Genomic DNA, 23,293 nt, shown 5'->3' on the forward strand with positions numbered 1-23,293 from the left:
GTTTAGAGCTTCTCAGTATGATTTTATTAAAAACCTATACTTGGATCAAAATGTGACAAGCCGAAGTCAGTAAATGACATCATGAGGCCAGACAGCACCATGAGGCCGAAATGCAGGAAAAAGGACATGCACATATCAGGTAGGACGAAGGAGACAGTACGGCTGCCAAAGATGACAAATGGGAGAGGGTGGCGTGGTGGTGGAGGAGTCGAGGAGAGGCAATTGAATGGAAGGGAGGCTATTTTGGGAAGCGGTGTCAAATATGACGCAGTAAGGAGCAGGAATGAGCTGGGAAACAAGGGAATTTGCTTGGAAAATGGGGCCACGGAGTAGGCTGGGTAAATGATGTAACTAGCTCGAACTGGCTATGACACCATTTCCATAAATGCCTACCTGATAGTTATTTTACATCTATATTCTAAATCCTTGTTGAATTATGCATTGCATTTTGAAACATTGACTGCTCCAACATGTCGTATCTGAAGAGTGATGTGTGGGGGAGCGGGGTGGGGTGGGGTCTGAAAAAAGGCATTCATTAGTAATAAGAATAATAGTTTAGCATTGTCAATAAAACCTCAGAGAAACTATTATAAAAATCCACAAAATCTAATTTAGTGTGGTTGTTGAACGAATGTATTAAACTGGAAACAGCCCCTGACTTTTGGGGGGCACCCAAAATGCCTGACAAATGGTGATGCTCACTCCTGATTATGATGCTCTGTTGGCTGGCCCCACCTAACTACGAAGTCATCTTGAATAATGGCCAGCTTGATCTCCTCCCACTCAAGCAGCTTCCTGTAGGTGGCGATCTCCATGTCCAGCTTGAGCTTGGTGTGCAGCGGAGCGGCTCTTGGTAGTCTTGGAGATGCTCGCTCATCTCCAGCTTGGTCTTGCAGAGGAGGATCTACAACTGAGTGGGGACATCTCTGTGGCTCCCCACCTTATCCAAATGGGGCATCACTATGTCCTTCAGTTGCTTTTCAAGGTTGGTGTTACGAGCCCTCAGGGTGTCAATCTGGCTCTGGAGGTCTGTCAGCTGGCTGTGCAAGGTTGTGATCTCGATTTTCATGCTTTTCATCTGCTCCTTGTGCTTGCCGGCGTGTTCCTTAAAGGTGTCTGACAAATTTGCTCTTGTACCACTTTTTGGCTTCCTCTATATCCTTCCGCATGTTGGCGCAGGAAGGCGGCGAGGTCAGGCCACTCTTCAACTTACTTCATGGTCACTTTGGAGTCCTCGTTCTCCTTCAATAGGTCAGCCACCTCCTCAGCGTGCAGCTGGTTCTAGAACTTGATCTAGACCACCAGATGCTCGATGCACATCTCTTGCGCGGCCTTACAGAATAAAGCATTGTCAACATTCTGCCAGAAACATCCCTCCATATTATTTCGGACTCTTCTTTAAGTGCCACCTCTTTGTCCAGCTTCAGCTTCCACGCGTCTAACTCCTCTTCAAGGTATTCTTTTTTAATATCAACTGCCAGTTTCTCACTGTAATTTGTAAACTGTACCTTCAATTATATCCCGCACTTCTTTAACCTTCAGCTCCTATTCTTCTGACGCCTGTTGGGGCACCTTTGTTGCAACCCAGTAGCCTGGGTAGCTTCTCCTGAAGAACAGGCTTCCTCTTGTCTAGGGCTTGCACCTTGCCAACGTAGGCTTCAGACTGGATATTGAGCCTCTGCATCTCTTCTTTTTCATTGTCATGCAGCTTGTGCAGCTCTGTTCCAAACTTAAGAGCAAGACACGGTCAAGTGCGAAAGCTAACATCCGAAACCCAATGCGGACCAAATAAGCAAAGTGAACACTGGTTTAATTAAGTTCACTTCACATGTGAACCTTACACAAATAAAAGGCAAAGACCAATGCTGAAAAACACACTAAAATAAAGAAATCACAAGTACGGCATTTGAGTAGTCAAATCAGATTGTGTTCACACATTTTGTTTGGATAGCGTGGTTTGTTTGGTCAACTGTGACTGCTATAAGCAGATGACCATGTAAAAAAAAATGTTTATTACTGTTTTTGCTTGCTTGGGTGTTTAGGTTCGCCTTATTTTAGTTGTTAAAATTGAGTGCTTCCATATTATCCTATAAGCACAACTCAAGAAGACAACCGATCAATGAAAACTAATTGAAATTACTTGAGAGCAAATATTCACAGCGGAAAAAGATAATCCTTAATGGAAAAGCATTTTCTAGTCATAAGCAGAGAAATTGTGAGCAACTGAGAAAGGAAGTATTTGGTTCAAAGTGGGAAAAGAGTAAATATTAAATCCCCCATTGATACTGATAGGGATTTATTGTCAATGAACTATCTGCCGAGCTAGATGTAGAAGGCTGACGCATCACTCACTTTGACGTACTGTCCCACAAAATCGGTGACCTCTGAAGTGAAGCAGCCGGAGGCGTCCACGGGGCAGATCGGAGCCTGGTCCCTCTGGATGATGCCGTATTCAGTGCACACCCTATAATCATCCTACAAGAGGAGATTGGACACACATTCAAGCACTGATTATGCTAATTAATCTCTTTCACAGTCATTTTAAAATATTGTACAAGTTATGGAGTGAGCACACCTTAGTAGTAATCCTTATTAGATTTTCTTCCAGATACATCTCCATTAAATAGATTAAACTGTAAATAAGTAATTACCCAACCACTTTGGCAGACTGTCTCACAAGCCTACTGGCATCTTATGACTCCATACCAAATTGCATGCTTGCAAAGGTAAAAACAAAATGCTGCTGCTATGTGAAAGCTAAGCACCAAGGGGCTGATTCCACTCCAACTGTAAATGTATTCTGTATTCAAACAGCCTGTCAAGCTGCAAAAGATGGATGGCTAACGGGGTTGTTTGGCATTTCAGGGCTAAGATGTTAGTATGGGGGGAAAAATGGAAATCTGCCTTCTAAGGGAAAATAAATGCATTCATCTGCCATCTCTAAAATATGTGCAATGCAACATGTTAACAATCCTTCACACTCAAGGTCTGAAAGATGAACGAGTTGGTGTGGTGGCGATTTAAGACAACACAAAGGTTACCTACAAGCCTCGGGGTAATCTAAGCCCCATTTGACAAAGTCATCTAACTGCATTAGCAATGACCCAATTGTACCAATGATAGCATCGGAACATTGCCTTTTTGCTAAACAAGTCTTAACTCCATGTATGCATATCCAAATGATACTTTTAAAAGTATCAAACATTCATCTTTCTTATGCTTTGTTACTATGTACACAATAAATAGGTAAATCGCTCAAAGAGCACTTTAGACGACAAAACAATGAAGACATTTTAAGAAATGAATTTCCAAAATGGAATACCCTAAAGGTCAACAATTTGGAATTCAATCAAAATTATTAGTGAGAGCCATACGAGAACATTTGGAATTGTAAAAAACGAGTAAAACCCTCAGAGGAAGTCTTCTTGGGGAAAAAAAAGCCCAGACATTTAACACACAAATTCTTAGAATATGTAGTATTTATGAGGGATTTTTGCATAATTTTCTTTTTAAAATATATGTATAGCCCCTAAAATTATAATAATAATTAAATCATGATCTAAAAGGTGACCACATATGGGTACGATTGATGAACTGAAATTAAAAGTCCTGGCTGAAAACAAGAGATTATGATGACAATTTGTAAAAATGCATTTATTACTATGACTGCAAAGATGCTAACCTACAAAAATTAATTTCCAGAACAATTTGTCTGACTTACCATATTTTTAAAACTGTCATGAATCTAACTGCAGGTCAGTTATTGCGGTATATTGCCATAGGAAAAAAAATATTCTGTCTATACATTGTTTCAATCGGAATATATAAAATTTAAAAAAAAAAAACATCCAAATGAATACTTACAGCTCCAAAGTAAGGCGCCTGATGGACCACTCCTGTGCCCTCTTCCTCCTTGACATAGTTATCCGTCACCACCTGGAATGCACCTCTCTCGCCACACTGGGGTTATATCGTACAAAAAACAGAAAGAGAGATTGAAAGGACGTAAATACAAATGCCAATATGTGGACGGGTGGGTTGAAAAAAAAAAAAACGGGCTTGTTTTCATTTTGCAGCCAATATATAAAAGTAGGATGCAGCCTCAGAGTTTACTAACCTTGGCAAAGTAATTGAAAAGAGGCTTGTACTTTTTTCCTCTGAGTGTTTTGCCAGGAAATCTGGAAAGGCAGGGAACACACTTCAGTCACATGTCAGGCAGAGCGCAAAAAAAAAAAAAAAAGTTTTCAGAAAACAATTTGAGAGAGGCTTCACAATCCGATCCAAGAAATCCATCCATTATCCATCTCTTGCAGTGCCTGTACTCATAAGGTTTACAGGTGAGCTGGAGCATTAACAACGTTAACTTATGGGGAGAGGCGGTAAACACCCGGGACTAGTTGGCATTGAATCAATCACATAGCTCTTGCAATACAAAAAACCGTTCACATCAATGGACAATTTACAGTCTGGAATTAACCTTACCTAAAATATAGTTTTGGAAGAAATCTGGGAAGACAGAGGAAGAAAATGCAAGGTCCACAAAGAAGGGCAAGAGTCAGAGATATAAACCCACAACCTCTAGACCAGTGCTTCTGAAACTTTTAACATCAAGTTGCACTTCTAAAAAATATGCTAAGCTCTCTGAGTAGTATCACCAACAATAAAATACAGTAGTAGTATAGTGGGCCCATGAGTTCATCACAACAAGGCAGAAATTTATCAAATTTTATTTAGCCAATGTAACTTGCTGTTTGAAAATTAACTACTCTTGAATGCAGAAATGTAAAAACTATACTCAAACAATGATTCATTTAAAATGAAAGGCACATGAACATTAAATACAAATTGTTCCTAAATGTTTCAAAACATGCTTGCGATTGGCCGGCGAGCAGTTCAGGGTGTACCCTGCCTCTCACCCGGAGACAGCTGAGATAAGCTCCAGCTCGCCCCCAACCCTTAGTGAGGATAAGAGAGATGGAAAATGGATAGATGGAGGTTTAAAAACAAACATTTCTAACTTATCAAACACACACTGTTAAATTACACTGAACTGTACTTACGTAAATACTTATGTATGCATGTAGAAAAATATTGAAGTAATTAACATGCACAAAAGATTTCATTCTGTGATGGTTTGGCATACCTCTAATGAGAGCCCATGTACCGAAAGTGGTACTTCTACCATAACCCTATGCGAGAAACCCATTCCATAGAGATCATATCTTGTGATTGGTCCATTTTAGTCACATTCTGTGATGACTTACTAACCTGTTCCCCCCTGCTCCACACACCACCCACGTCGCTGCCTTCTTGATCAATTTTGTCACTCATCTCTGTAATTCTTTGCAAAATCCAATTTGGCCTTCCGATTCTTTTTGCTGATTAGTGGTTTGCATCTGGCGGGATGCCCTGCATATTTTATCACTCAAAGCATTCTTCGAACAGCGGCTTGTGACACTTTCACCCCCGCACTGCAGAGGTTGGCAGTGGTGTTGTGTTGGAAACTTTTAAGTTTCATACATACCAAATAATAGTTCTATTAGTTTTATTAGTTCTATCTTCACAGGCTATTGTGGCTTCTAGCTCTCCCAGTCATGCTGTTCGCAATACTTCTTCCTAGACAACGGTCGCATGTTTTATCGTTATGTTATGACATCTGGCTCCTGACAACTGACTATCGTCTTTCAGTGTTTCTTCACAGCTCTCACAATGTTTTTGTCATCAACTGCTGTTGACAACCTTGGCCAACCTGTTTGATCTCTGTTGCTCAGTACACCAGTAGTTCCTATCTTTTTCAGGACATTCCAAATAGTTGTATTGGGTATGCCCAATGTTTGTGCAATTAGCAGCTTCAAATCGATTTCCTTTTCTCCCATAGAAACCGCTCTGTTCTTCATCTTTGCTTAACAGCAAATGCAATTTTCACAGGTGAAACTCAGCCAAAAACAAGCACTATAAAATATTTTAACAAGCTAAAAAGTAACAAGTGACCAACGAGAAACATTTCGTGTTTCAATACTTTTGCTCATATATGTCCTCTGTCCTGAGTTATTCAACACATTGAGAGGTGAAATAATAATTATAAGTCATAAATTTCGCATATACATCTTTTGATCTGAAACCCAAATGTCTTCAGTATAAAACAAACAAAGGAATTGACGTTGCCTTTCCAATACGTTTGGAAGGAAATGTATACACTTATTAACAACCCCCGTGCAATTAAAATGGGCGTTAATTGGGAGATTTGCAATATTTGCAGTCAGCCTAGTCCCTTTGCCCTCCAAATAGCGGGGTCCAATGTATTGCCATTCCCAATTGTAGATTTAATTTTCTTTTTTTAAATGAAAAAGAATGTACATGATGTGGAGTTCACCAAATCTTACAAACGTATAAAGTCTGCTCTTTAATCTTAACACACAATTGTAGGTGTGTTCTGTGGTGCTAGAAGAGATTAATGGCATTTCCTTTGGAAGAAGATATGAGATACAAGTGTTTCGGATAACGACCGTGGTCCCAGAATAAAGTTGTGCGTCACCTGATATCCACTAAAATCTTGTCTTATGGGCTGAAATTCGAACAACTATAAAGTTGGAATGATTGGTCGCATTAGCTAGGCTAATTTGCAGCATTGTAAAAATGAGACTCACTTAAGCATGTACCAAAAAATCCTCGACTATACTAATGTTGCTTGTTTCATTTGCAATTTAAATTCTGCAAGCTTTTGTTAGATTTTACACAAAAGCACTTTGCTGTTATATGAGGGAGCTCAGAGGGACTTGTGTTTAATTATCTACATCCAAAAAGGGATGCATGACTCAATCTCTCACAAGTTTGAAAAGTGGCTCTATGAACACTCACTTGTCCAGGAGGGTGTACTCACTCTCCAACTTGAACAGAGCGCCCACCCGGGACTCCATCATGATGTATGTCTTGTTGGTGATATTATCTGTGAAAAAAAAACAAACAAGACAGGCGGGTTTGGGTGAAGCTTTAACCGTAAAGCAGGTTATTTGAATTATTTATAAGCAAGCCTCTTGGCAGGAAACAAGAAAAAGATGGAAAGGTGGTATTATTTGGAGTTCAACCAAAATACTGTGGAAAAAATATGCCTCAAGTCCAAAAACATGTTATGTGTTGTCAGCAGATTATGTGAGACTTCAGCTCAGTAAGCAGGAAAAATTAACTCGACAAGTGTTTGGCTTTTTCCTTGGTTAGCTTTGTTTCGTGCCTTTTGTTTGCTTTTTTTGATATCACCTAAACTTGGTGGCAAAGAAGATATTTGTGATGAGAATGAAAAATCCACATATGAATGGGTGAGGAACACTTTCAACGTCTTTATTTATACAACACTTTAAGCACCCAGTGAACAAATGCTGTACATAAAACACAAAATACAATGAATACAATCATAAACAACAGCAGTAAATATTCTTTTTCTAATAAAAATATAGAAGAACTGCCTTTACATACATATTTAGGACAGAGGAGGTCCCGAGTTTTAGTCCTTCTTGTTGCACATATCGTCTTAGTAGATAAGAGAAAGGAGCAAGACTCAACTTTCCATTAACCAATGAAGGCGACCGGACGCTGAAATGGACCTTTCCGACCCGTCAATCACTCGTACAATAATAGTCAATAAGATAGCCGAACTGACTTAAACCCTGGCTTGACACTCCCCTCTCGCCGTATTGTCCCACAAGCAATGCTGGTTGTCAGGAGCGTGCGCTTGGAAAAGTTAATGTTAGGAAGAAAATGGTCCTAAGATGCGCTTGGGAAACGTGCAATTCTGATGAAGGATATCCTGATAGGTTACAAGGGGCCCCCTTGATTCATTTTCCAAAGCGTTAAACACAGTTGACGAACTGTCTACGATGGATTAAGGCTCGCGGAAAAGCGCACGTACAACTAAATGTGGACAATATCAACAAACAAGGCTGTATGTTCGAAGGTACGTGAGGGAGAAGTATCTTCTCGGAGTTTGATTGAATTATTATCAGTGCTTTATACATTGCAGGGGAACAATTTTCACTTCGTTAGTGTATCACTGACCTGCTGAACGAAGTGTGTAATGTTTTATGCCGAAGAGTCGGGTTAGGGATATGTAAATGCACAATGTCATACAAGAGAAATGTCTATTTGCCCATTTGTATCACATCAGAGTTTTAAGACAGAGCAATGGGTTCCATTTCGAGCCAAGTCAACTAAATACACCCACTCACTTATAAAGACTACAATGATATTACTCGTGATCTTTCCAAGTAAAAAATCCTCACCCTGCTTTACATGCGCAGTACGATTCCATTATTTTATCCTGATGGATTTCAATATGATGTTTGTGAGGCGCCAAACTTTTTTGCATCGATCGGCAACATTTCGCTGTAACTCTGACATTGCGTACTTCTCTGTCCAAAATCTTAATTCTGTGTACATATCCTTGCGTGAAATAGTTGAGACCTCTCTGTAGAACTCTCTTGGACAAGTTTGAGGCATTTGGCAAAAAACATACCCCAATATTATCTGGAATACGCGATAGAGAATTGACTTCAAACATGTGATGTTTAATCGCCATTTTGAAAACTTGTGGGACAGACCTTTAGGTTTCCATCGAAAAAGGTCCATTGTAATCTCAAGATGACGTCACTTACTTTTGCTGCAAGATGAGTTTATTCCCGCAGTGTAGAAAATCTCTGCCTGTGCATATTACACACGCTAATTGCATGTGTTGCTGCTTTGTGTATTAAAACAGCAGTTTGAAGATATATAACCTGAACATCATGTGACCAAACCCGGAAAAAAGTTGAACTGACCTTTTGCGCATGCTACGCTAATGAGCATGACTACTGTTCTACTGCATGCCAGTTCAAACGTGAACAAAATCATTTAAAAAAAAAAAAACAAACAGACGAAAGATGCAAGACAAAGAATAATTGGTTATCCGGCACATAGTGTGACACAGGATGCTTATCGGCCATTCCAAATCAATTCCTCCTCATTAGTGTCTTCTAAGATGGCATACATTTGCAATGTGTGAATGATGATTTCTCTCATGCGCTGCTTAATTTTTGAAGGCTGGAACAAATGGCCCTGACAAGAGTGATTTATGTTTAATGATCCATGTTTCATGTGAGATAAACAGCAACCATGTAATGCTCTTTTCCACATAACTGCTGTGTCTGTTGTTGGGGGGGGGGGGGGGTGCTAAGTGGGGTGGCCATGACAGCTCTAAGTCAGGTGCAGAATCCTGCTTGGTAACAACAAGGCCACATACATAAAAAGTCAAGGTCAGGTAAGGACTCCATGGCCGTGCCGTGAGACTGCTCAACGGATGACAGAACTAGCGGAGGCATCGCCATCGGGGGAACTAGAACTGTCCCAAAACACTAAAAGTGGGAAATTAAAGGATCGTGCAGGAGAGACTGAAGTAGCGTGGGCGGGGGGCACACAAAAAAGACATTTCTACGTGTCAACGCTGTGACAGATGATTTGCAGGGCTCAGACCTGCAGAGGCTGACAGATGCCCGAGAGACGCGGCGAACATAAGAGCGACGCCGGGTCAAAAACAGGTGGAGGGTGAAGGCAAACGGGAAGAAACTGTTGGATGGAGATGAAGCGAGGAGGATGAGAGCTAAAAAGAGACCGACTTGATGCCAAAGGAGAAAAAAAAAATCATTGGTATTCTGAGGCGGTCTCTCATGCAGCAGAGGCAGTGCAGGTACTGAGTCATTTGCTCAATGTTTCAACAGTGCCCCCTGCAGTATCCCATTGCTATGACGGGAAGCTGGTAATTGTCCAGGTCTAAGTCACAAGGTTAGGTACACACACACACACACACACACACACACACACACACACACACACACACAACATGTAACACAAAACCTCTGTCAAATGTTCTGAATTAATTTATGGTAACAGTTGAAATTCTCCTTTTATGTAAAAAAAAAAAACAAATCATGAAAAGCTTACTGTTGATCAATATAATATCTTTACGGTATGTTGAATGAATGTAAAAGACAATACTGGTACAAGGCTTGCAAAACAACTGGATCAAATTTAGGTCTATATGCAACATAAAAAGTTAAGTCATTATTTAAGTACCTACCTACTTCATATTGGGTACTCTGTGAACGGCAACACAGTATTTTTTAAGGTGTACATATTTTGTGTTTTACAATAATACTTAACTATTACCAGGCGTGTACATAATTGTAGTCAGGTTGTCAAATGAGCACCAGAGGTTTGCATAGTGCTCATTTGTTTTCATTACCCACCAACCTCACTGAATGAAAGCATGACTATTTTTAGACATCCAGTACATCCTAACCGTTATTTATTTTCTGAACAAATAAAGGAAGTTTGTTTTATTTAATGACCTGACAGTTTCTTTTTCTTTTTACATATTTTTGCATCCGCTTAAAGCTTTGTTAGTGTTAGCATGAGCCATTTCATAGATGGTAAAAAGCCTGTGCATACATACCTTTCGCATTTAGAGACATTTTATATTATTTCATATACCGCATTTTTCAGACTATAAATTGCGTTTTTTTTTTCCAGTTTGGCCGGGGGTGTGATTTATTCTCCAGAGCGAATGGAATTTGAAATTATTAACAAATTATTACATTGGGTGTTACAGAGGAGGATGCACGAGATAGGCTTGGATGGAAAAAGACACACTGTGGCGACCCCCAACGGGACAAGCCGAAAGAAAAGGAAGAAGATTACCTCCATCCATCCAACCCTCCATTTTTCGAGTCGCTTATCGGTTATTTTCACACGACAACCGTAAGAGGGCGCACTAGGCCTGCCTGTGTAGCTGTAACTTCTAACAACTGAGAAGGACTGAACAAAAATCTCATTGAAGAGAAAATCATATTCTGCAGATTATATTAAATAACATTGCTATGATGTTGCTAACCAATGATGACAAAAGTACTTACCATGAATGCGACTTGTCATACGTTGTTAGATTAAGCTTCATGCAGCCATTGAGACTTCTGTCCATTTATCGTGAACGTAATTCAATTTGATTAGCCATCATGATGGTACGATGAACGGTTCTTGCCGACAAAGGCATGTCTTTTATTCGTTTGATCGTCTTGTTTTTAGGTGAAGTTGGCAAAATGTTTATTGGCAACATTTAGGACGAATGCGTTGGCATGCTCCCCATCTGTGAATGGAGACACACAGCAGAACCCTCCCTCTCTACAAAGGCTGTCTATTCTTGTTGAAAACTTCGGTGGTTCTTGTATTTTGTTCTTTGAGCGACCTTTGTCAAAAGCATTTTGACCCGAAGCCTGTGGACAACCTCACTGGTCAAACTGTCTCTGCATCATTGCGAGAGCACAGCTTCCGGGTGAATCCGCCATGCAACTTTCCGGGAAGCCATTGGATGGCTCGACAAAGTATGGGCTTCTGTGACAACCAAAACGATCATGTCGGGATTCAGAAAGGCCGGAAGAGGCTAGTTGTAATTGCAACCGACGATGAGTCTGACGTAAACGACGTAGAAGAGGAAGCGGCGCGTTGTCTATGCTCTGGAGTTGGCGGACTTGTTCAGAAGTGACACCGAGGATGAAGATTTCATTGGATTTTAGTTAGCGGATATTTGGAGTGACACGGATGGTTTTGGTTAACTTCTTCGTATGTTATTTATGCTATAGTTATCGGAATAACTCTTAATATGTTGACATACCAGGCACGTTCTCAGTTGTGTCATGTAACGTAATCATATCGTTCAGCCTGTTGTTGCCTCTCTTCAATTTTTTTTTTTTAATTTTCGTCATTTAAATTTTAAATGATGTCTGTTCTTGGTGTTGGATATTATCAAATAAATTTCCCTCAAACATGCGATTTATACTCCAGTGTGACTTACATATGTTTTTTTTTCTTTTCTTTGGATTTTATGGCTGGTGCGACTTGTACTCCGGCGCAACATACAGGCCGGAAAATACGGTACTACATTCCCACGGTGCCTGCCCCCTCGTCAGCAGCCCATGTGCGCACTCAGCAACCGCTGCCACCCGCGAGTGGCACCTTGTGCAGCACATGCTCACAGCTGAGCTTCAAGGAACGAATCAATTCACGAGGTGATTCCATTCAGTATATTCACGCAAAACATTTTTCATTTGAACAAGTCGTTTGAGAACTATAACGCTACTCTAGCCGCGTCTAGCCCTGAGGTCCACACCCAATAGATGAAAAATTGATAGATGGAAAAAAAAGTAAAAGAAAGACTTGGGGGAAAAAAAGGGGGGGAAAAAAAAATGCTTGGCACCTCGCACATGAACACCATCATTACTTGAATCTAGTACGGCTCTAACATTTTCATTTTGCCTGGGCACCTGCATTATGTTCATCCCAGACAACATTCATAATTTACGACCAAACAGTGGATAAAAATGTTCTTTATTTTATGAATTAGAAAATCTTTAATTTTGCATTGGTAATGATCAGTTTTAAATGTCTTAAAATTGGTCCCTGTTTAAAAAGACAAGCATTTTTATATTTTGTTCTCTGACTGTAGCAAACTGTGAGCTTAGTAGCATTTGTACCAATCCATAATTTTTGCAACCCCAAATATGAATAGATTTTTGTGTCAAGACTCTTACCTTGGACTTTGACATAAGACAATTCAGGGTTGACACACAAGGCCAGGTTGCTGGGCAGTGTCCAAGGGGTGGTTGTCCACGCGAGAAGAGACACCTCCTCATTGTCTAGCAGCGGGAAGTTGACAATGACCGATGGATCTTGAACGTCCTGAAATAAGATAACAGGAATGATTATTTATTTTTTCCCCGTCTGCTGCGAAATAATGTCTTAAGTCTTGGGGGTTGTGTGGACCTTGTAGTTTTGGTGCGATTCAAAGTTGGAGAGTGGTGTGTTGCACGCAGTGGAGAAAGGCATGACCTTGACGCCGCGATACACCAAACCCTTGTCGTACAGCTGCTTGAACACCCACCTGATCAGAATCATATGAACGGACATTTCAGTAAGTGCTGTGATCCGATGTAGGCTACGCCAGGATATTAAAAATTTTCTTATAATGGCCTCACCTTTGATATTTCTACCATTAAAATCCAATATTTGCTGGATAGTAATTCCGCAAAGGAGTAATACCTCTGTGGTAGAACCATTTGAAGTTTAACCAATAAAAATCTTTTTTGAGTCTTCAGTTTGATAAGCGAGGAACGATTATCACTCTGCACACGAGTTTGGTATTTTGTGACACTATATCCCAACGGCAAAAAAAAAAAAAACTCAAAACATGTAAAAAGAATAACAACACCATTTACTATTGGGAGTGTTAAATTTCTTTTTACACTTGCGAGACAAGAATCACATAATCGTCAATGAAGTTGAGACCCAATCTTTTTTCTATGCATTAGAGTTCGTAGCTTATTTATTACACTTGGAAGACACGATTGCCAAATTGTTTACACAAAATCTATACGCAGGGAACAAAAGTTTTAGAATTATCATAGTTTAACTCTGGAAAAAATCATTTATATTTGTATTATTTTGTTCCCGGCCAAACATACCAGACTGTCTCCATGAACCACGGGTAGAGTGTCTTGTAGTCGTTTTTGAAGTCAATCCATCTGCCCATCCGGTTGACCGAGACCTGGCAATGCCCGACAACAGCAAATCCAAGTCACATTTGGCAATTCTCAAACTACAACAAACTCTTATTTCTTGCAATCTCTCACCTCCCACTCGTGAGAGTATCTCATGACGATATTTCGACACTGCTTGTTGTATTCGGCGATACCCATCTTGGCTACGTCGTCAGGGCCCGTGATCCCCAAGGTTTTATCAATTTCATACTCCTACAAAACACACAGCTGAGCAATAGTTGTGGGAGGATTTGAGGTTTTTATATATCATTTACCACAGGCAGGCCGTGGCAATCCCAGCCGAAGCGCCTGTCCACATGGAAGCCACTCTGGTGGGCAAAACGGGTGACGATGTCCTTAATGGTGCCCGCTAGGATGTGACCGTAGTGGGGAAGACCCGTGGCAAAGGGTGGCCCATCATAGAAGGTGTACCTGGTCGGGGAAATTGGCATCGTAATTATGTGATTGCAGTTACCGTAATTTCCGGCCTATAAACTGCGACTTTTTTCACACACTTTGAACCCTGCGGCTTATGCGGTGATGCGGCTAATTTGTGCATTTTTTCTAACGGCCGCAAGGGGGCACTCGAGCGCAAAAGGTAAGAGTGAGAACAGTGGAATATACAGTATGTGCCAGACTTTTACTGATTCTTTTTTTTTTTTTAACCGGCACTATTAGTGCCGCGCTAGCGTGCTTCTGCTGTGTTACTGCCACGTCTCAGTGATTTAGGTATGTTTTTTTTTTTTTTTTTTTTTTAATCGGCTCTATTAGTGCTGTGCAACCGTGTCTGACACGGTTGTTGTTTTTTTTTTTACCGGTGTTTTTATCTTTTTTTTTTAACCAGCCCTGTTAATGCTACCGCGTTGCTGCTATGTTAAGATGAGCTAAGGTATTAAAACTTTGAAAACTCTTTCTGTGTACCGTCTTTCTTTGTAAATATCTCGTGTTTCAATGTGGGTACTTGCGGCTTTTACACAGTTGTGGCTTGTGCATGTACCAAAGAGTATTTCCTTTGCAAATGTACTGGGTGATGTTTATAATCCGGTGCGCTCTGTAGGCCAGAAATTACGGTAGGTTGACAGCGGTTGCGGCCTGGAGGGGCTGCCCATTTCGATCATATCTGAAACTGCTCCTGCCCCCCCCTTGATTGTTTGACAAAGTATATGGCCAAAATGGCTCCTAGCTACAAGGCCATTTGTAAGGCTGGTGAATCGATATTACTGTATATTATCAGTCCAGTTTTACTAGTACTGTAAAGATGGGCTGTTTCTGCACCAATATCAAGATCCCTGGCATATACATCACTAATCAGAGTAATCAGATTGCATTGACGGGGTATGTCCGATCTATGGGTTTAGGCTGCAGTCGTAAGCACAGATATCTGATAAATGTATTATTTTGTTTTTGAACTACATTTGACAGACACCTGATTCCAATCTGAGGATAACCGATTCTCTCCATTTTTTCCCTTTTACGCAGTCATGACACATATTATACAGTTGAATTATACACTCTTAATTCGGGCCTAAGGCTCATTAACCTCTCACAATGAACGTCTAGACAGTCATCAACAACTAGTTAGACAAGAAATTCTAGAATTTTATTGGTGCCAAAAACAGCTCCATTCAACTCACCTGGGCCGGTTTTTCGATTGTTTGAGGCACTCGTTAAAACAGTCCTTTTCCTTCCAGAGCTGGAGGATCTTCTCCTCTTGTGAGGGAAAGTTGATGGATTCAGGCACCGGCTCCACCATGATGGTATCTCTTCACCAAAACATCAAATCACACATAGGTAAAAAAAAATAAACTATCTTCATGTAGGACTTTACACAAGTTTCACTCAGGTCAGAATATAATCATACACCTGAAGCCAGAGGTTTCCATACACAGGGCAAAAACACACGTTTAATTTTTTTGTTTCACCGTCTTTAGTCAAATCAGACCCTTTGAGGTCAAATGTTTAAATACATTTCCTTAGTATCAAGTAGTATTTCCTTTGAACAGCATGACTTGCGTCAAATATTTTGGTTAACTTTCCACATGCTTTTGACAGTACGCTTCTGGAATCCGGGCCCATTCCTCCTGAGAGAACTGATGTAATTGAGTCAGGTTTGTCGGCCTTTTCAGATCTTCCCACAAATTTTAGCTGGGATTCAGATCAGGGCTTTGTGATGGTCACACCAAGACATTGACTTTATTATCCTCAAGCCACTTTTGAACCATTTCTGCAGTACGCTTGGGGTCATCGTCGATTTGGAAGACGCATTTGCATCCAGGTTTTAGCTTCCTGGCTGTCTTGAGATGTCTCCTTAACATCTCCATGATGTCGTCTATTTTATGAAGAGCTCCGGTTCTTCCTGAAACAACACAGCCCCACAACATGATGCTGCCACATTCATGCTTCACAGTTGGTATGGTGTTCTCAGGTCTACAAGCTTCCTCCTTTTTCCTCCAGATATAACGTGGGTCATAATGGCAAAACAGCTCCATTTTAGTTTTATCAGACTACAGGACGTGTCCCCAGAAGTTAAGATCTTTGACTTGGTGTCTTTTTCCAAACTGTAATCTGGTTGTTTTTGCTTCTTTTGGAGTAATGGTTTCATTTTCTGTGAGTGGCCTTTCAGCCCATGTCGGTGCAGGATAATGGCGCGGTGGATAATGACACTTTCCGGCTTCATCCAGCATTTTCACAAGGTCTGTAGTTTTTGTTCTGTGGTTAATTCATATGTTTCAAACCATCACATTCATTTCTGGGAGACAAAACCTGTCTCCTTCCTGAGCCAAGTGATGGCGAGACATTCCCATGTTTACACTTGCATATAAATGTGTGAACAGATGAACGTGGCTCCTTCAAGCATCTGGAAATTGCACCCAAGGATGACCCAGACTTGTGGTGGGCCACAATTCATTCTCTAATTTCTTGGCCAATTTCTTTTGATTTTCCCATGAAAAGAAGAAGAGTGTTTGAGGTGCGGCTTCAAATACATTCCTAGGTGCGTAGACAATTAACTCATATGTTGTCAGTTAACCTATCAGAAGCTTCCAAAGCCAGGACCACATAATCTGGGCTTCCCCATGTTCCTTGAAGACATAGTATTATTTATGTATGTAAACTTCTGACCTCAAAGAAAATACAAAATTCTCTGAGATGAGAAAGTCTCTCATTACTGTGACATTTAAAATTAAATAATATTGGTGATCCTGACTGACAAAAGGAGATGTCAAGTCTAATTTGACTTCCGACAGTGAGACAAAAAACACTAATGTGTGTTTTTGCACAGTGTATTTAAACTTCTTGCTTCAACTCTATGTGGTAAATGATGACAGTCACGTATGTGTTTCACTTGCTTTATTTCCATGAGTGATTAAAAAAGTACATTAATCCAAGAACTGCATCGGCTAAACTCGTACTCTATTGCTCCGCACACAAACTCACTAACTTGTGTCGTCATTAAAGATAAAATACCGCTTTGCTCTATCATTTTTACTGTAATTCTCCACGCTGAAAGTCAGACTTTAGAAGATATAAAATACAGAATCACAATTTACATTTCAGTTAATTAAAAAAAACACAATTCAGTTATAAACAAATACAACTTTAAAACACTTTCAATCCATCATTTAAAAAAAAGATGAGTAATGTCAGTGTCAGGATCAACGTTAAATGCTTCTGTATGTATTTATGTATGTTGGGGGGTGGCTAACAAGTCAACCAACTCTTGGCAATTTGTCAACACACGGTCATATTAACATTTCTTTCATCGTGTGTCATTTTAAATGCAAAGCCGATAGATCTGCAGAGAAGTTTACTTCAAGTTCACTTTTCTCAGTGAGATGCAGCAATCCTGACGCCTCTTTCAAGTGAGCTAGCGTGCTAAGTTAGCCGGTCAACGTTTAAGTACATTTGCGGGAAACAAAAAGCAACGCTGCGTTCGTGAGAGGAAGACGTTGAGAATACACACACAGGCGGGCAAATGGACACAATCGGGAGAAAACCAGGCGACTTATATGAGATAGTGACTGTCTGAATGGTTTACTCACATGTCGTCCACCTCCGGTGACACCACACACGAGAACTGATGCAAGTTGGTGTTAACACAAACGGAAGTGACGACAGACTCGATGTAGCGTTCGATGGAAACAGAATTTCCACGCTCCCGCTGGCAGCATCGTCGATGTTTATTTAATGGTTAATAATTTTAAGGGCGTTTTAATAGTCCATGTCCTACCTGTTTGTGGCTCTGTGGTCGTGTTTGTAAATGTGCAGTGTGTCATGTCAATTTAATTACACAGTATTTCGATCATCCAGACTCCCTTTGACTATCCACCATTACCCAGCAACCCAAGTGTTTTAATATTTTCATGGGAAAGCAACTTCGAATGGACTGGAAAACCATATTTAACATATTATACATTTCTTGGGTATTTTTAAAGCATCTATTCTTGTCATGTTAAGTCCGTGTTACAAAGGAAGAACACATCTCCATGTCTGTGATTGTCATTACAACTTTTGAGTCACAACAGTGTAATACAATGTCAATCTTGACCCACAAAATTTTTTTTTTGCATTCCATAATAAAGTTAATGTTACAAAGTTGTCCAAATACAGCACTAGTTGGTTTCAAATCCTTCAATTCCGACCATCAAGCTTCATAGAAAATATTTTCTATTTTAATTGGTTTTATTATCGTACTGCTTGTTCACTTTTACTTGGTATGGTGATCTCGAGTGCCCTGAGAGGAACCCACAAATTAATTACTGACATACATTATTAGAAGAAAACACTGAAAATGGGTGGTTTGTTAACAAAGCATTGCTTTATTTTGTGGCGTGACGAGCAGACGGATCATTTCTTAGCGATCGCTGCGGCGTGCGCGGCCTTCCTCATCGCCTTCAAACCTTTCTTGTTGTGCTTCTTGGCAAAGCGCAAGTTTCTCAGGAACTTGGGGTCCAACTGCAAACAACACAACAAAACTGTTTCAAAACAATATTTTCCTCTTTCAATTTCCCATGCTACTATAGACTTGGCCATGCTCATACAGGGCTCAACACATTCATGACATGTTTCCCTCTCACATGGACTCTGTATAAAAGTGCCAATTTCATCCAAAAAGATGAGGGGCTAAGACCACCTCCCCTTTCCCCGATTGTTCTTCATTCTTATTAGTTTGTTCTTTTTCTCCGTACTCAACATGAATGTCATACCAGGGTGGCACAGACTGCCGGAGAATAATTCCTTGTGTGTTGTTACATACTTGGACGTTAAATCTGATTCTGATTCAGGCCTCTCAGCAGAAAAACATTTGGACCTCGAGAACGTGTGGGTGATTTTACAGGCACGAGAAAGCCGTTATTACATCCCAAATACTGTAAAAAGTTGGTTTGGCACTTTCAAATCTTTGAAACCAGATAAACCTTGGCGATTATGAAAGTATGAAATTGAGTTCTTCAATTAAATGCAAAGCTAGTTGAATATCTACAATTGGAATGCATTAAAATGAGAACTAAGAAATAAAACCAAGGCAGGGCGTAAACTGTCCTGTAATTAATAATGCTCATAAGACGCCCGACAAAAGAATGTTAAAATCATAACAAAACAGGGAACAGATTTAAATTGTTAAAAGAAAAAACATTCATGCCTTAGTGAAATATTAAACACGATTTGCACCTCAAACTTCTTTTGACATCGGTCACAAAAAGATCCCACAGCCTAGTTAAAGAAACAGCTCAAACATATACAGGGTGTCCCCAAAAAAATTGATCCGCACTTTAAATAAGGATATTGGTAAAATTATTCAAATTACAATAAACAACCAAGTTTACAATTATTTAAAGTGTATAAATTTTTTGGGACATTACATAACAGACAATGTGCCACATGCTGCTTCACCATATTTAAACAAGACATCCGCATCAATGTAACAGCCTGCTCTAATCAGACTATTACAACAAGCGCGCCTACAATAATTACAATCTTTATCATAATTGTTCCTTGATAAATGAAATTGACTCAATAAATTGTCAGTTTTAGGATGGGCCTGTGAGCGGATCACACAGTGTCCGAGTTGGACAGCTGTGTCATTAGCCCCAAGTGGGCTCATGGAATGCCGGCGCACTCCTGCCGGTATTAGCTCTGTCCAATACTCCACAGCCTTGCTTCATGTGCAGTGCGGAGTCACACAACAGACACTTAAAGGGGGAAATGCACTGGTTTGCATTAACAATGTATCCAATAGGTCACGTAATATGTACTCTATTTTGACAATGTGATGTCAAATCCTTTCTCATTTAATAGTGTTTTGAGAAGATTTTTATCAATTACGAATTTTCAGGGGCGTTGCCATTATCGTGAATCACATGACCTACAAGTGTGCGCCGATGTGACGTGTACCGTGCCGCAACAAACGCTCGATGACATGGGAGGCCATTATGCCCAGCGCTGATTTCTCAGATTTATCCTCATCTGTTGAAGAAATAGCAGTATCGGTTGATCGGGAAGACGGAGGCACCACTCACACCTGTGTATGGAAGTATTCCTCCGTCTCCCCGATAGAGTAAATATTACATGACCTATTGGATACATTGTTAGTGCAAACCAGTGGATTTCCCCTTTAAGGGAATGTTAACTTCTTGTGTGTTAACTTATGAGCTAACGACTAGCCTGCAAGTTAACAAATTAAGGAACAGAACAGCTTGCCCCACCGTGCTGGTGTCATTTAAAAGATAAGAGTCTTGCTTCAGATTTTGCGTGTGCTAGTTGCAAATTAACTAACACTGTAACTTTATTTATTAAGCATAACCACAGTGGCACACATAACTCAGTCAATATTTGACAACAGCGAACATCCACGTTTGATTGACAGGTGAACGGGTCGTCTCATTTAGAGGATTTTTTTCGTCATTTCAATTGGTGATCTCTGGTCACCTGTTTAAGTGATATGCAATATTGTGTCACGTGCAACGTCGGGAGTCGCCATATTTATGCCACTCAAACAATGAACTGTGCATTTACATCAAAAAGCACAGGAAGAAAAATTGCTTCCCGGTGCTATTTCAAATGATGACATACATGGCAAAAAGTTGCTTCTGATCAATTTGGCAAAAGGGAAAATTACACTCCTATGAAAATGAATCCTTCAGCCTGCTTATTTCGATTGGAGTGTTTATATGGAGTATTTGCAGAGTTTGAGTTTCTTAAGTCACAATGATCGCGATGATCATGTCCGAGTTGTGCCACTCGAAGCACACTGTTTAGCTCTATTCTTAGATTCACGAAGCAAGCATCATGTCCACTATGTAGATTTGTAGTGCATGTCTAGTTTTGACAATGGTGGACCGTACGTACCCCCTTCAGGGACTCGAAGCGATGGGATCTCGGCTTCTTGATGCCGTTCCTGTGAGCTTTACGAGCTGTGGGGGAGAGAAAAACATTGATGGATATTACAGAGAACGGCGCCATTCGAAAACAAGACTGCAGTTATTGTGAGGGGAAAATGTCAAAGACTGCTGCAGTGCATTATTGGATAGTTATTAATACTTACACTGATTATGTGTCGTGTGGTTCTTCGACTTTGCCATTGTAACTCGAGTTCACCTATCGAAATAAAATGAGTTGGTTAATGGAAATAAGTGTACATTTGTTCTTCTTAGTTAGGAGTTATTATACGGCTTAGGGGCAAAACGTAACGTTTGTTTAAAAAAAATAATAATAATGGTAAACGCTAGTTAACGCTAAGTGGGCTAACTCCACTTTACATTTACTTTTCCTTTGACAAAATGATCGTATCAATAAAATAGTGCAGCGGACGTGTGCTTTGTAACGTGATCTATCAAATTCAGTCGCTGTTTGTATACAGACAAAAAAAACACGGGCAGATTGAAAGGGATTTATAGAGTACACGACCATGAAAAATTGTCTAATACCTGCCACACGAATGGACGACAACCGGAAGAGAAAGGGGGTCAAGACCGGAAGTAAATAAAGGAGGGAAGTCTATTCTAAATAAAAAATGCTGCCTCCTGTTGGTGACTTGGCGAAGTGAATATTTAGGAGAGACCACTAGATGTCCTTCTTTGCTCATGTTTAGCATTGGTCGGGGCAACACACGAGCCTGCACTTAAAACATTTTTTGAACATGTTGGAATACATTCTAATTTGCAAATATGTCATATCCTAATGAAAGAATAGCATGAAACAGATATTCTGGAAATGAAATGAAGTAAAATAAATAATTAAACAATAAAATCTCATTACAAAAAAGAAATTCCAAATAAAAAAGAAAAAGTTTTATTTATTATTAACGTAACTGACACAAAATCCCCTGATAATTAAATATTTGTTTTAATTAAAATGAAACCCAAATCATATAACAAAGATAAAGTAAATAATTAATCAATTAGTTACAATTTTAAACTAATTAATTGATTTGATTTAAAATTAAACTTTCCCCTCAATTTTATTTTTATTCCATTTCAAATAAAACAGAAGCTCAAAAGAAAATTCAACTGAAACAAATGCAAACACTGGATGGCAATAACCAGCAGCACACTGCCGTTAGACTGCCAGAACAGGGAGGCTTGTGATGCAGAATATTATGACATTTAATTAAATTATCAACATATGGTGTTGGGCTGAAAAGCTTTTATTCAAAAGGGTCATATTAAGGGAATTTGACAGGCAAATAGTTGCTCAAGCACTCATCAAGTGTGACATGAAAAAATTATAAAAAAATCTTTTTATTATAAGCACGACTGAAAATAAGTTGTACATGGGGTATTACACATTTTGATTTTTGGAATACCCAACACCTGGGAACTGGTTTAAGGTGTATAAAAAAAAAAATCATAATACAGTTGTATTTCTGCCTACAAGTGAGTTTTTCGAGATACGAGTTGCTGCTTGTGTGATTTTCTTGTCTTGAGTTGCAAGCAAAAATTGGGTTTATAAGCTTCAAGCTGATTCTTGCGGTCAAAATTTGCTGTAAAACTTAACATAAAGCAAAAAGAATTACATATTGTGTATTTACCAAACTACTTTCACGTTAAGAGAATTAGCAGCACAATGCCCATTAAATTGTCCTCCTTGACAAAATGTTGAATTCTTCACATTGGACTGTTACGTTTTTTAAAGCACAATACTGGAGTGTTTTTTTTTTTTCCTCATTAAAAACATTTCGAAAAAATTCCTGTCTGTTCTGGGGTCCTGGAATGGATTAAATTCTCAAGCCACCAGCGCATTGAAGTCCTGGTGTTGTTGGGATCATTGGACGGGACTGATGATGATCCATCCATCCATCCATCCATTTTCTTAGCCGCTTATCCTCACAAGGGTCACGGGGAGTGCTGGAGCCGATCCCAGCTGTCAACAGGCAGGAGGCGGGGCACACCCTGAACTGGTTGCCAGCCAATTGCAGTGCTGATACAGAACATTTATAATGAATATGTCATTTAATGCCGCTCACCGCTGAGCTCGTGGCCAGGCAAAAGAAATGTCAATAGTTTTGTACATTTGAATGCAATTTATATGAAAGAGAAGCAGAAGAGTTTTGGGGAAAAGTCTATGACCAAACCATCATATTACATTTAGATTATGTCAATGCTGAGCCACAACAAGAGAGGAATGGACATACAATAGCCCTAACAGTTTCTGAGGGAAGTGACTTTGATCCTCCGGGTTCCTTC

General features: G+C 39.8%; 2 protein-coding genes and 1 pseudogene across 2 annotated transcripts in view; all 3 read right to left on the minus strand.

Annotated features, from left to right (window-relative positions):
* iars1 (isoleucyl-tRNA synthetase 1) overlaps window positions 1-18,256 on the minus strand; it is a 58,020-nt gene extending 39,764 nt beyond the window's left edge. Inside the window, exons 1-11 of the mRNA XM_061832565.1 lie at window positions 17,654-18,256; window positions 15,248-15,376; window positions 13,889-14,045; window positions 13,707-13,826; window positions 13,539-13,621; window positions 12,841-12,958; window positions 12,609-12,756; window positions 6,859-6,946; window positions 4,118-4,178; window positions 3,865-3,960; window positions 2,353-2,475 (exon numbers count right to left, since the gene is read on the minus strand). Of these exons, the coding sequence (XP_061688549.1) occupies window positions 2,353-2,475; window positions 3,865-3,960; window positions 4,118-4,178; window positions 6,859-6,946; window positions 12,609-12,756; window positions 12,841-12,958; window positions 13,539-13,621; window positions 13,707-13,826; window positions 13,889-14,045; window positions 15,248-15,366 (1,113 nt within the window). The 5' untranslated portion in view covers window positions 15,367-15,376; window positions 17,654-18,256. The remainder of the gene's footprint in view (window positions 1-2,352; window positions 2,476-3,864; window positions 3,961-4,117; window positions 4,179-6,858; window positions 6,947-12,608; window positions 12,757-12,840; window positions 12,959-13,538; window positions 13,622-13,706; window positions 13,827-13,888; window positions 14,046-15,247; window positions 15,377-17,653) is intronic.
* On the minus strand, window positions 699-2,345 carry LOC133507290 (vimentin-like; annotated as a pseudogene).
* A 151-nt stretch (window positions 18,257-18,407) lies between the features above and the next one.
* Window positions 18,408-21,581, minus strand: rpl29 (ribosomal protein L29). Its single transcript, XM_061832566.1, has 4 exons — window positions 21,536-21,581; window positions 21,154-21,206; window positions 20,958-21,022; window positions 18,408-18,566 (listed from the first exon to the last, which is right to left on the minus strand). Exons 2-4 carry the CDS (start codon window positions 21,188-21,190, stop codon window positions 18,459-18,461), a joined length of 210 nt encoding a protein of 69 aa, XP_061688550.1. The 5' UTR covers window positions 21,191-21,206; window positions 21,536-21,581; the 3' UTR covers window positions 18,408-18,458.
* Window positions 21,582-23,293: the final 1,712 nt, after the last annotated feature.

Source organism: Syngnathoides biaculeatus, chromosome 10 (genome assembly GCF_019802595.1).
Source record: "Syngnathoides biaculeatus isolate LvHL_M chromosome 10, ASM1980259v1, whole genome shotgun sequence".
NCBI lineage: Eukaryota > Metazoa > Chordata > Actinopteri > Syngnathiformes > Syngnathidae > Syngnathoides > Syngnathoides biaculeatus.

Excerpts from the sequence above, each read along its gene's own strand:
- rpl29 (XM_061832566.1), bottom strand. The coding sequence starts at position 21,190 with ATGGCAAAGTCGAAGAACCACACGACACATAATCAGT. Across the intron at positions 21,023-21,153 it reads CCACACGACACATAATCAGT|CTCGTAAAGCTCACAGGAAC; the intron begins GTAAGTATTAAT and ends TCTCCCCCACAG. Across the intron at positions 18,567-20,957 it reads GCTTCGAGTCCCTGAAGGGG|TTGGACCCCAAGTTCCTGAG; the intron begins GTACGTACGGTC and ends TGTTGTTTGCAG.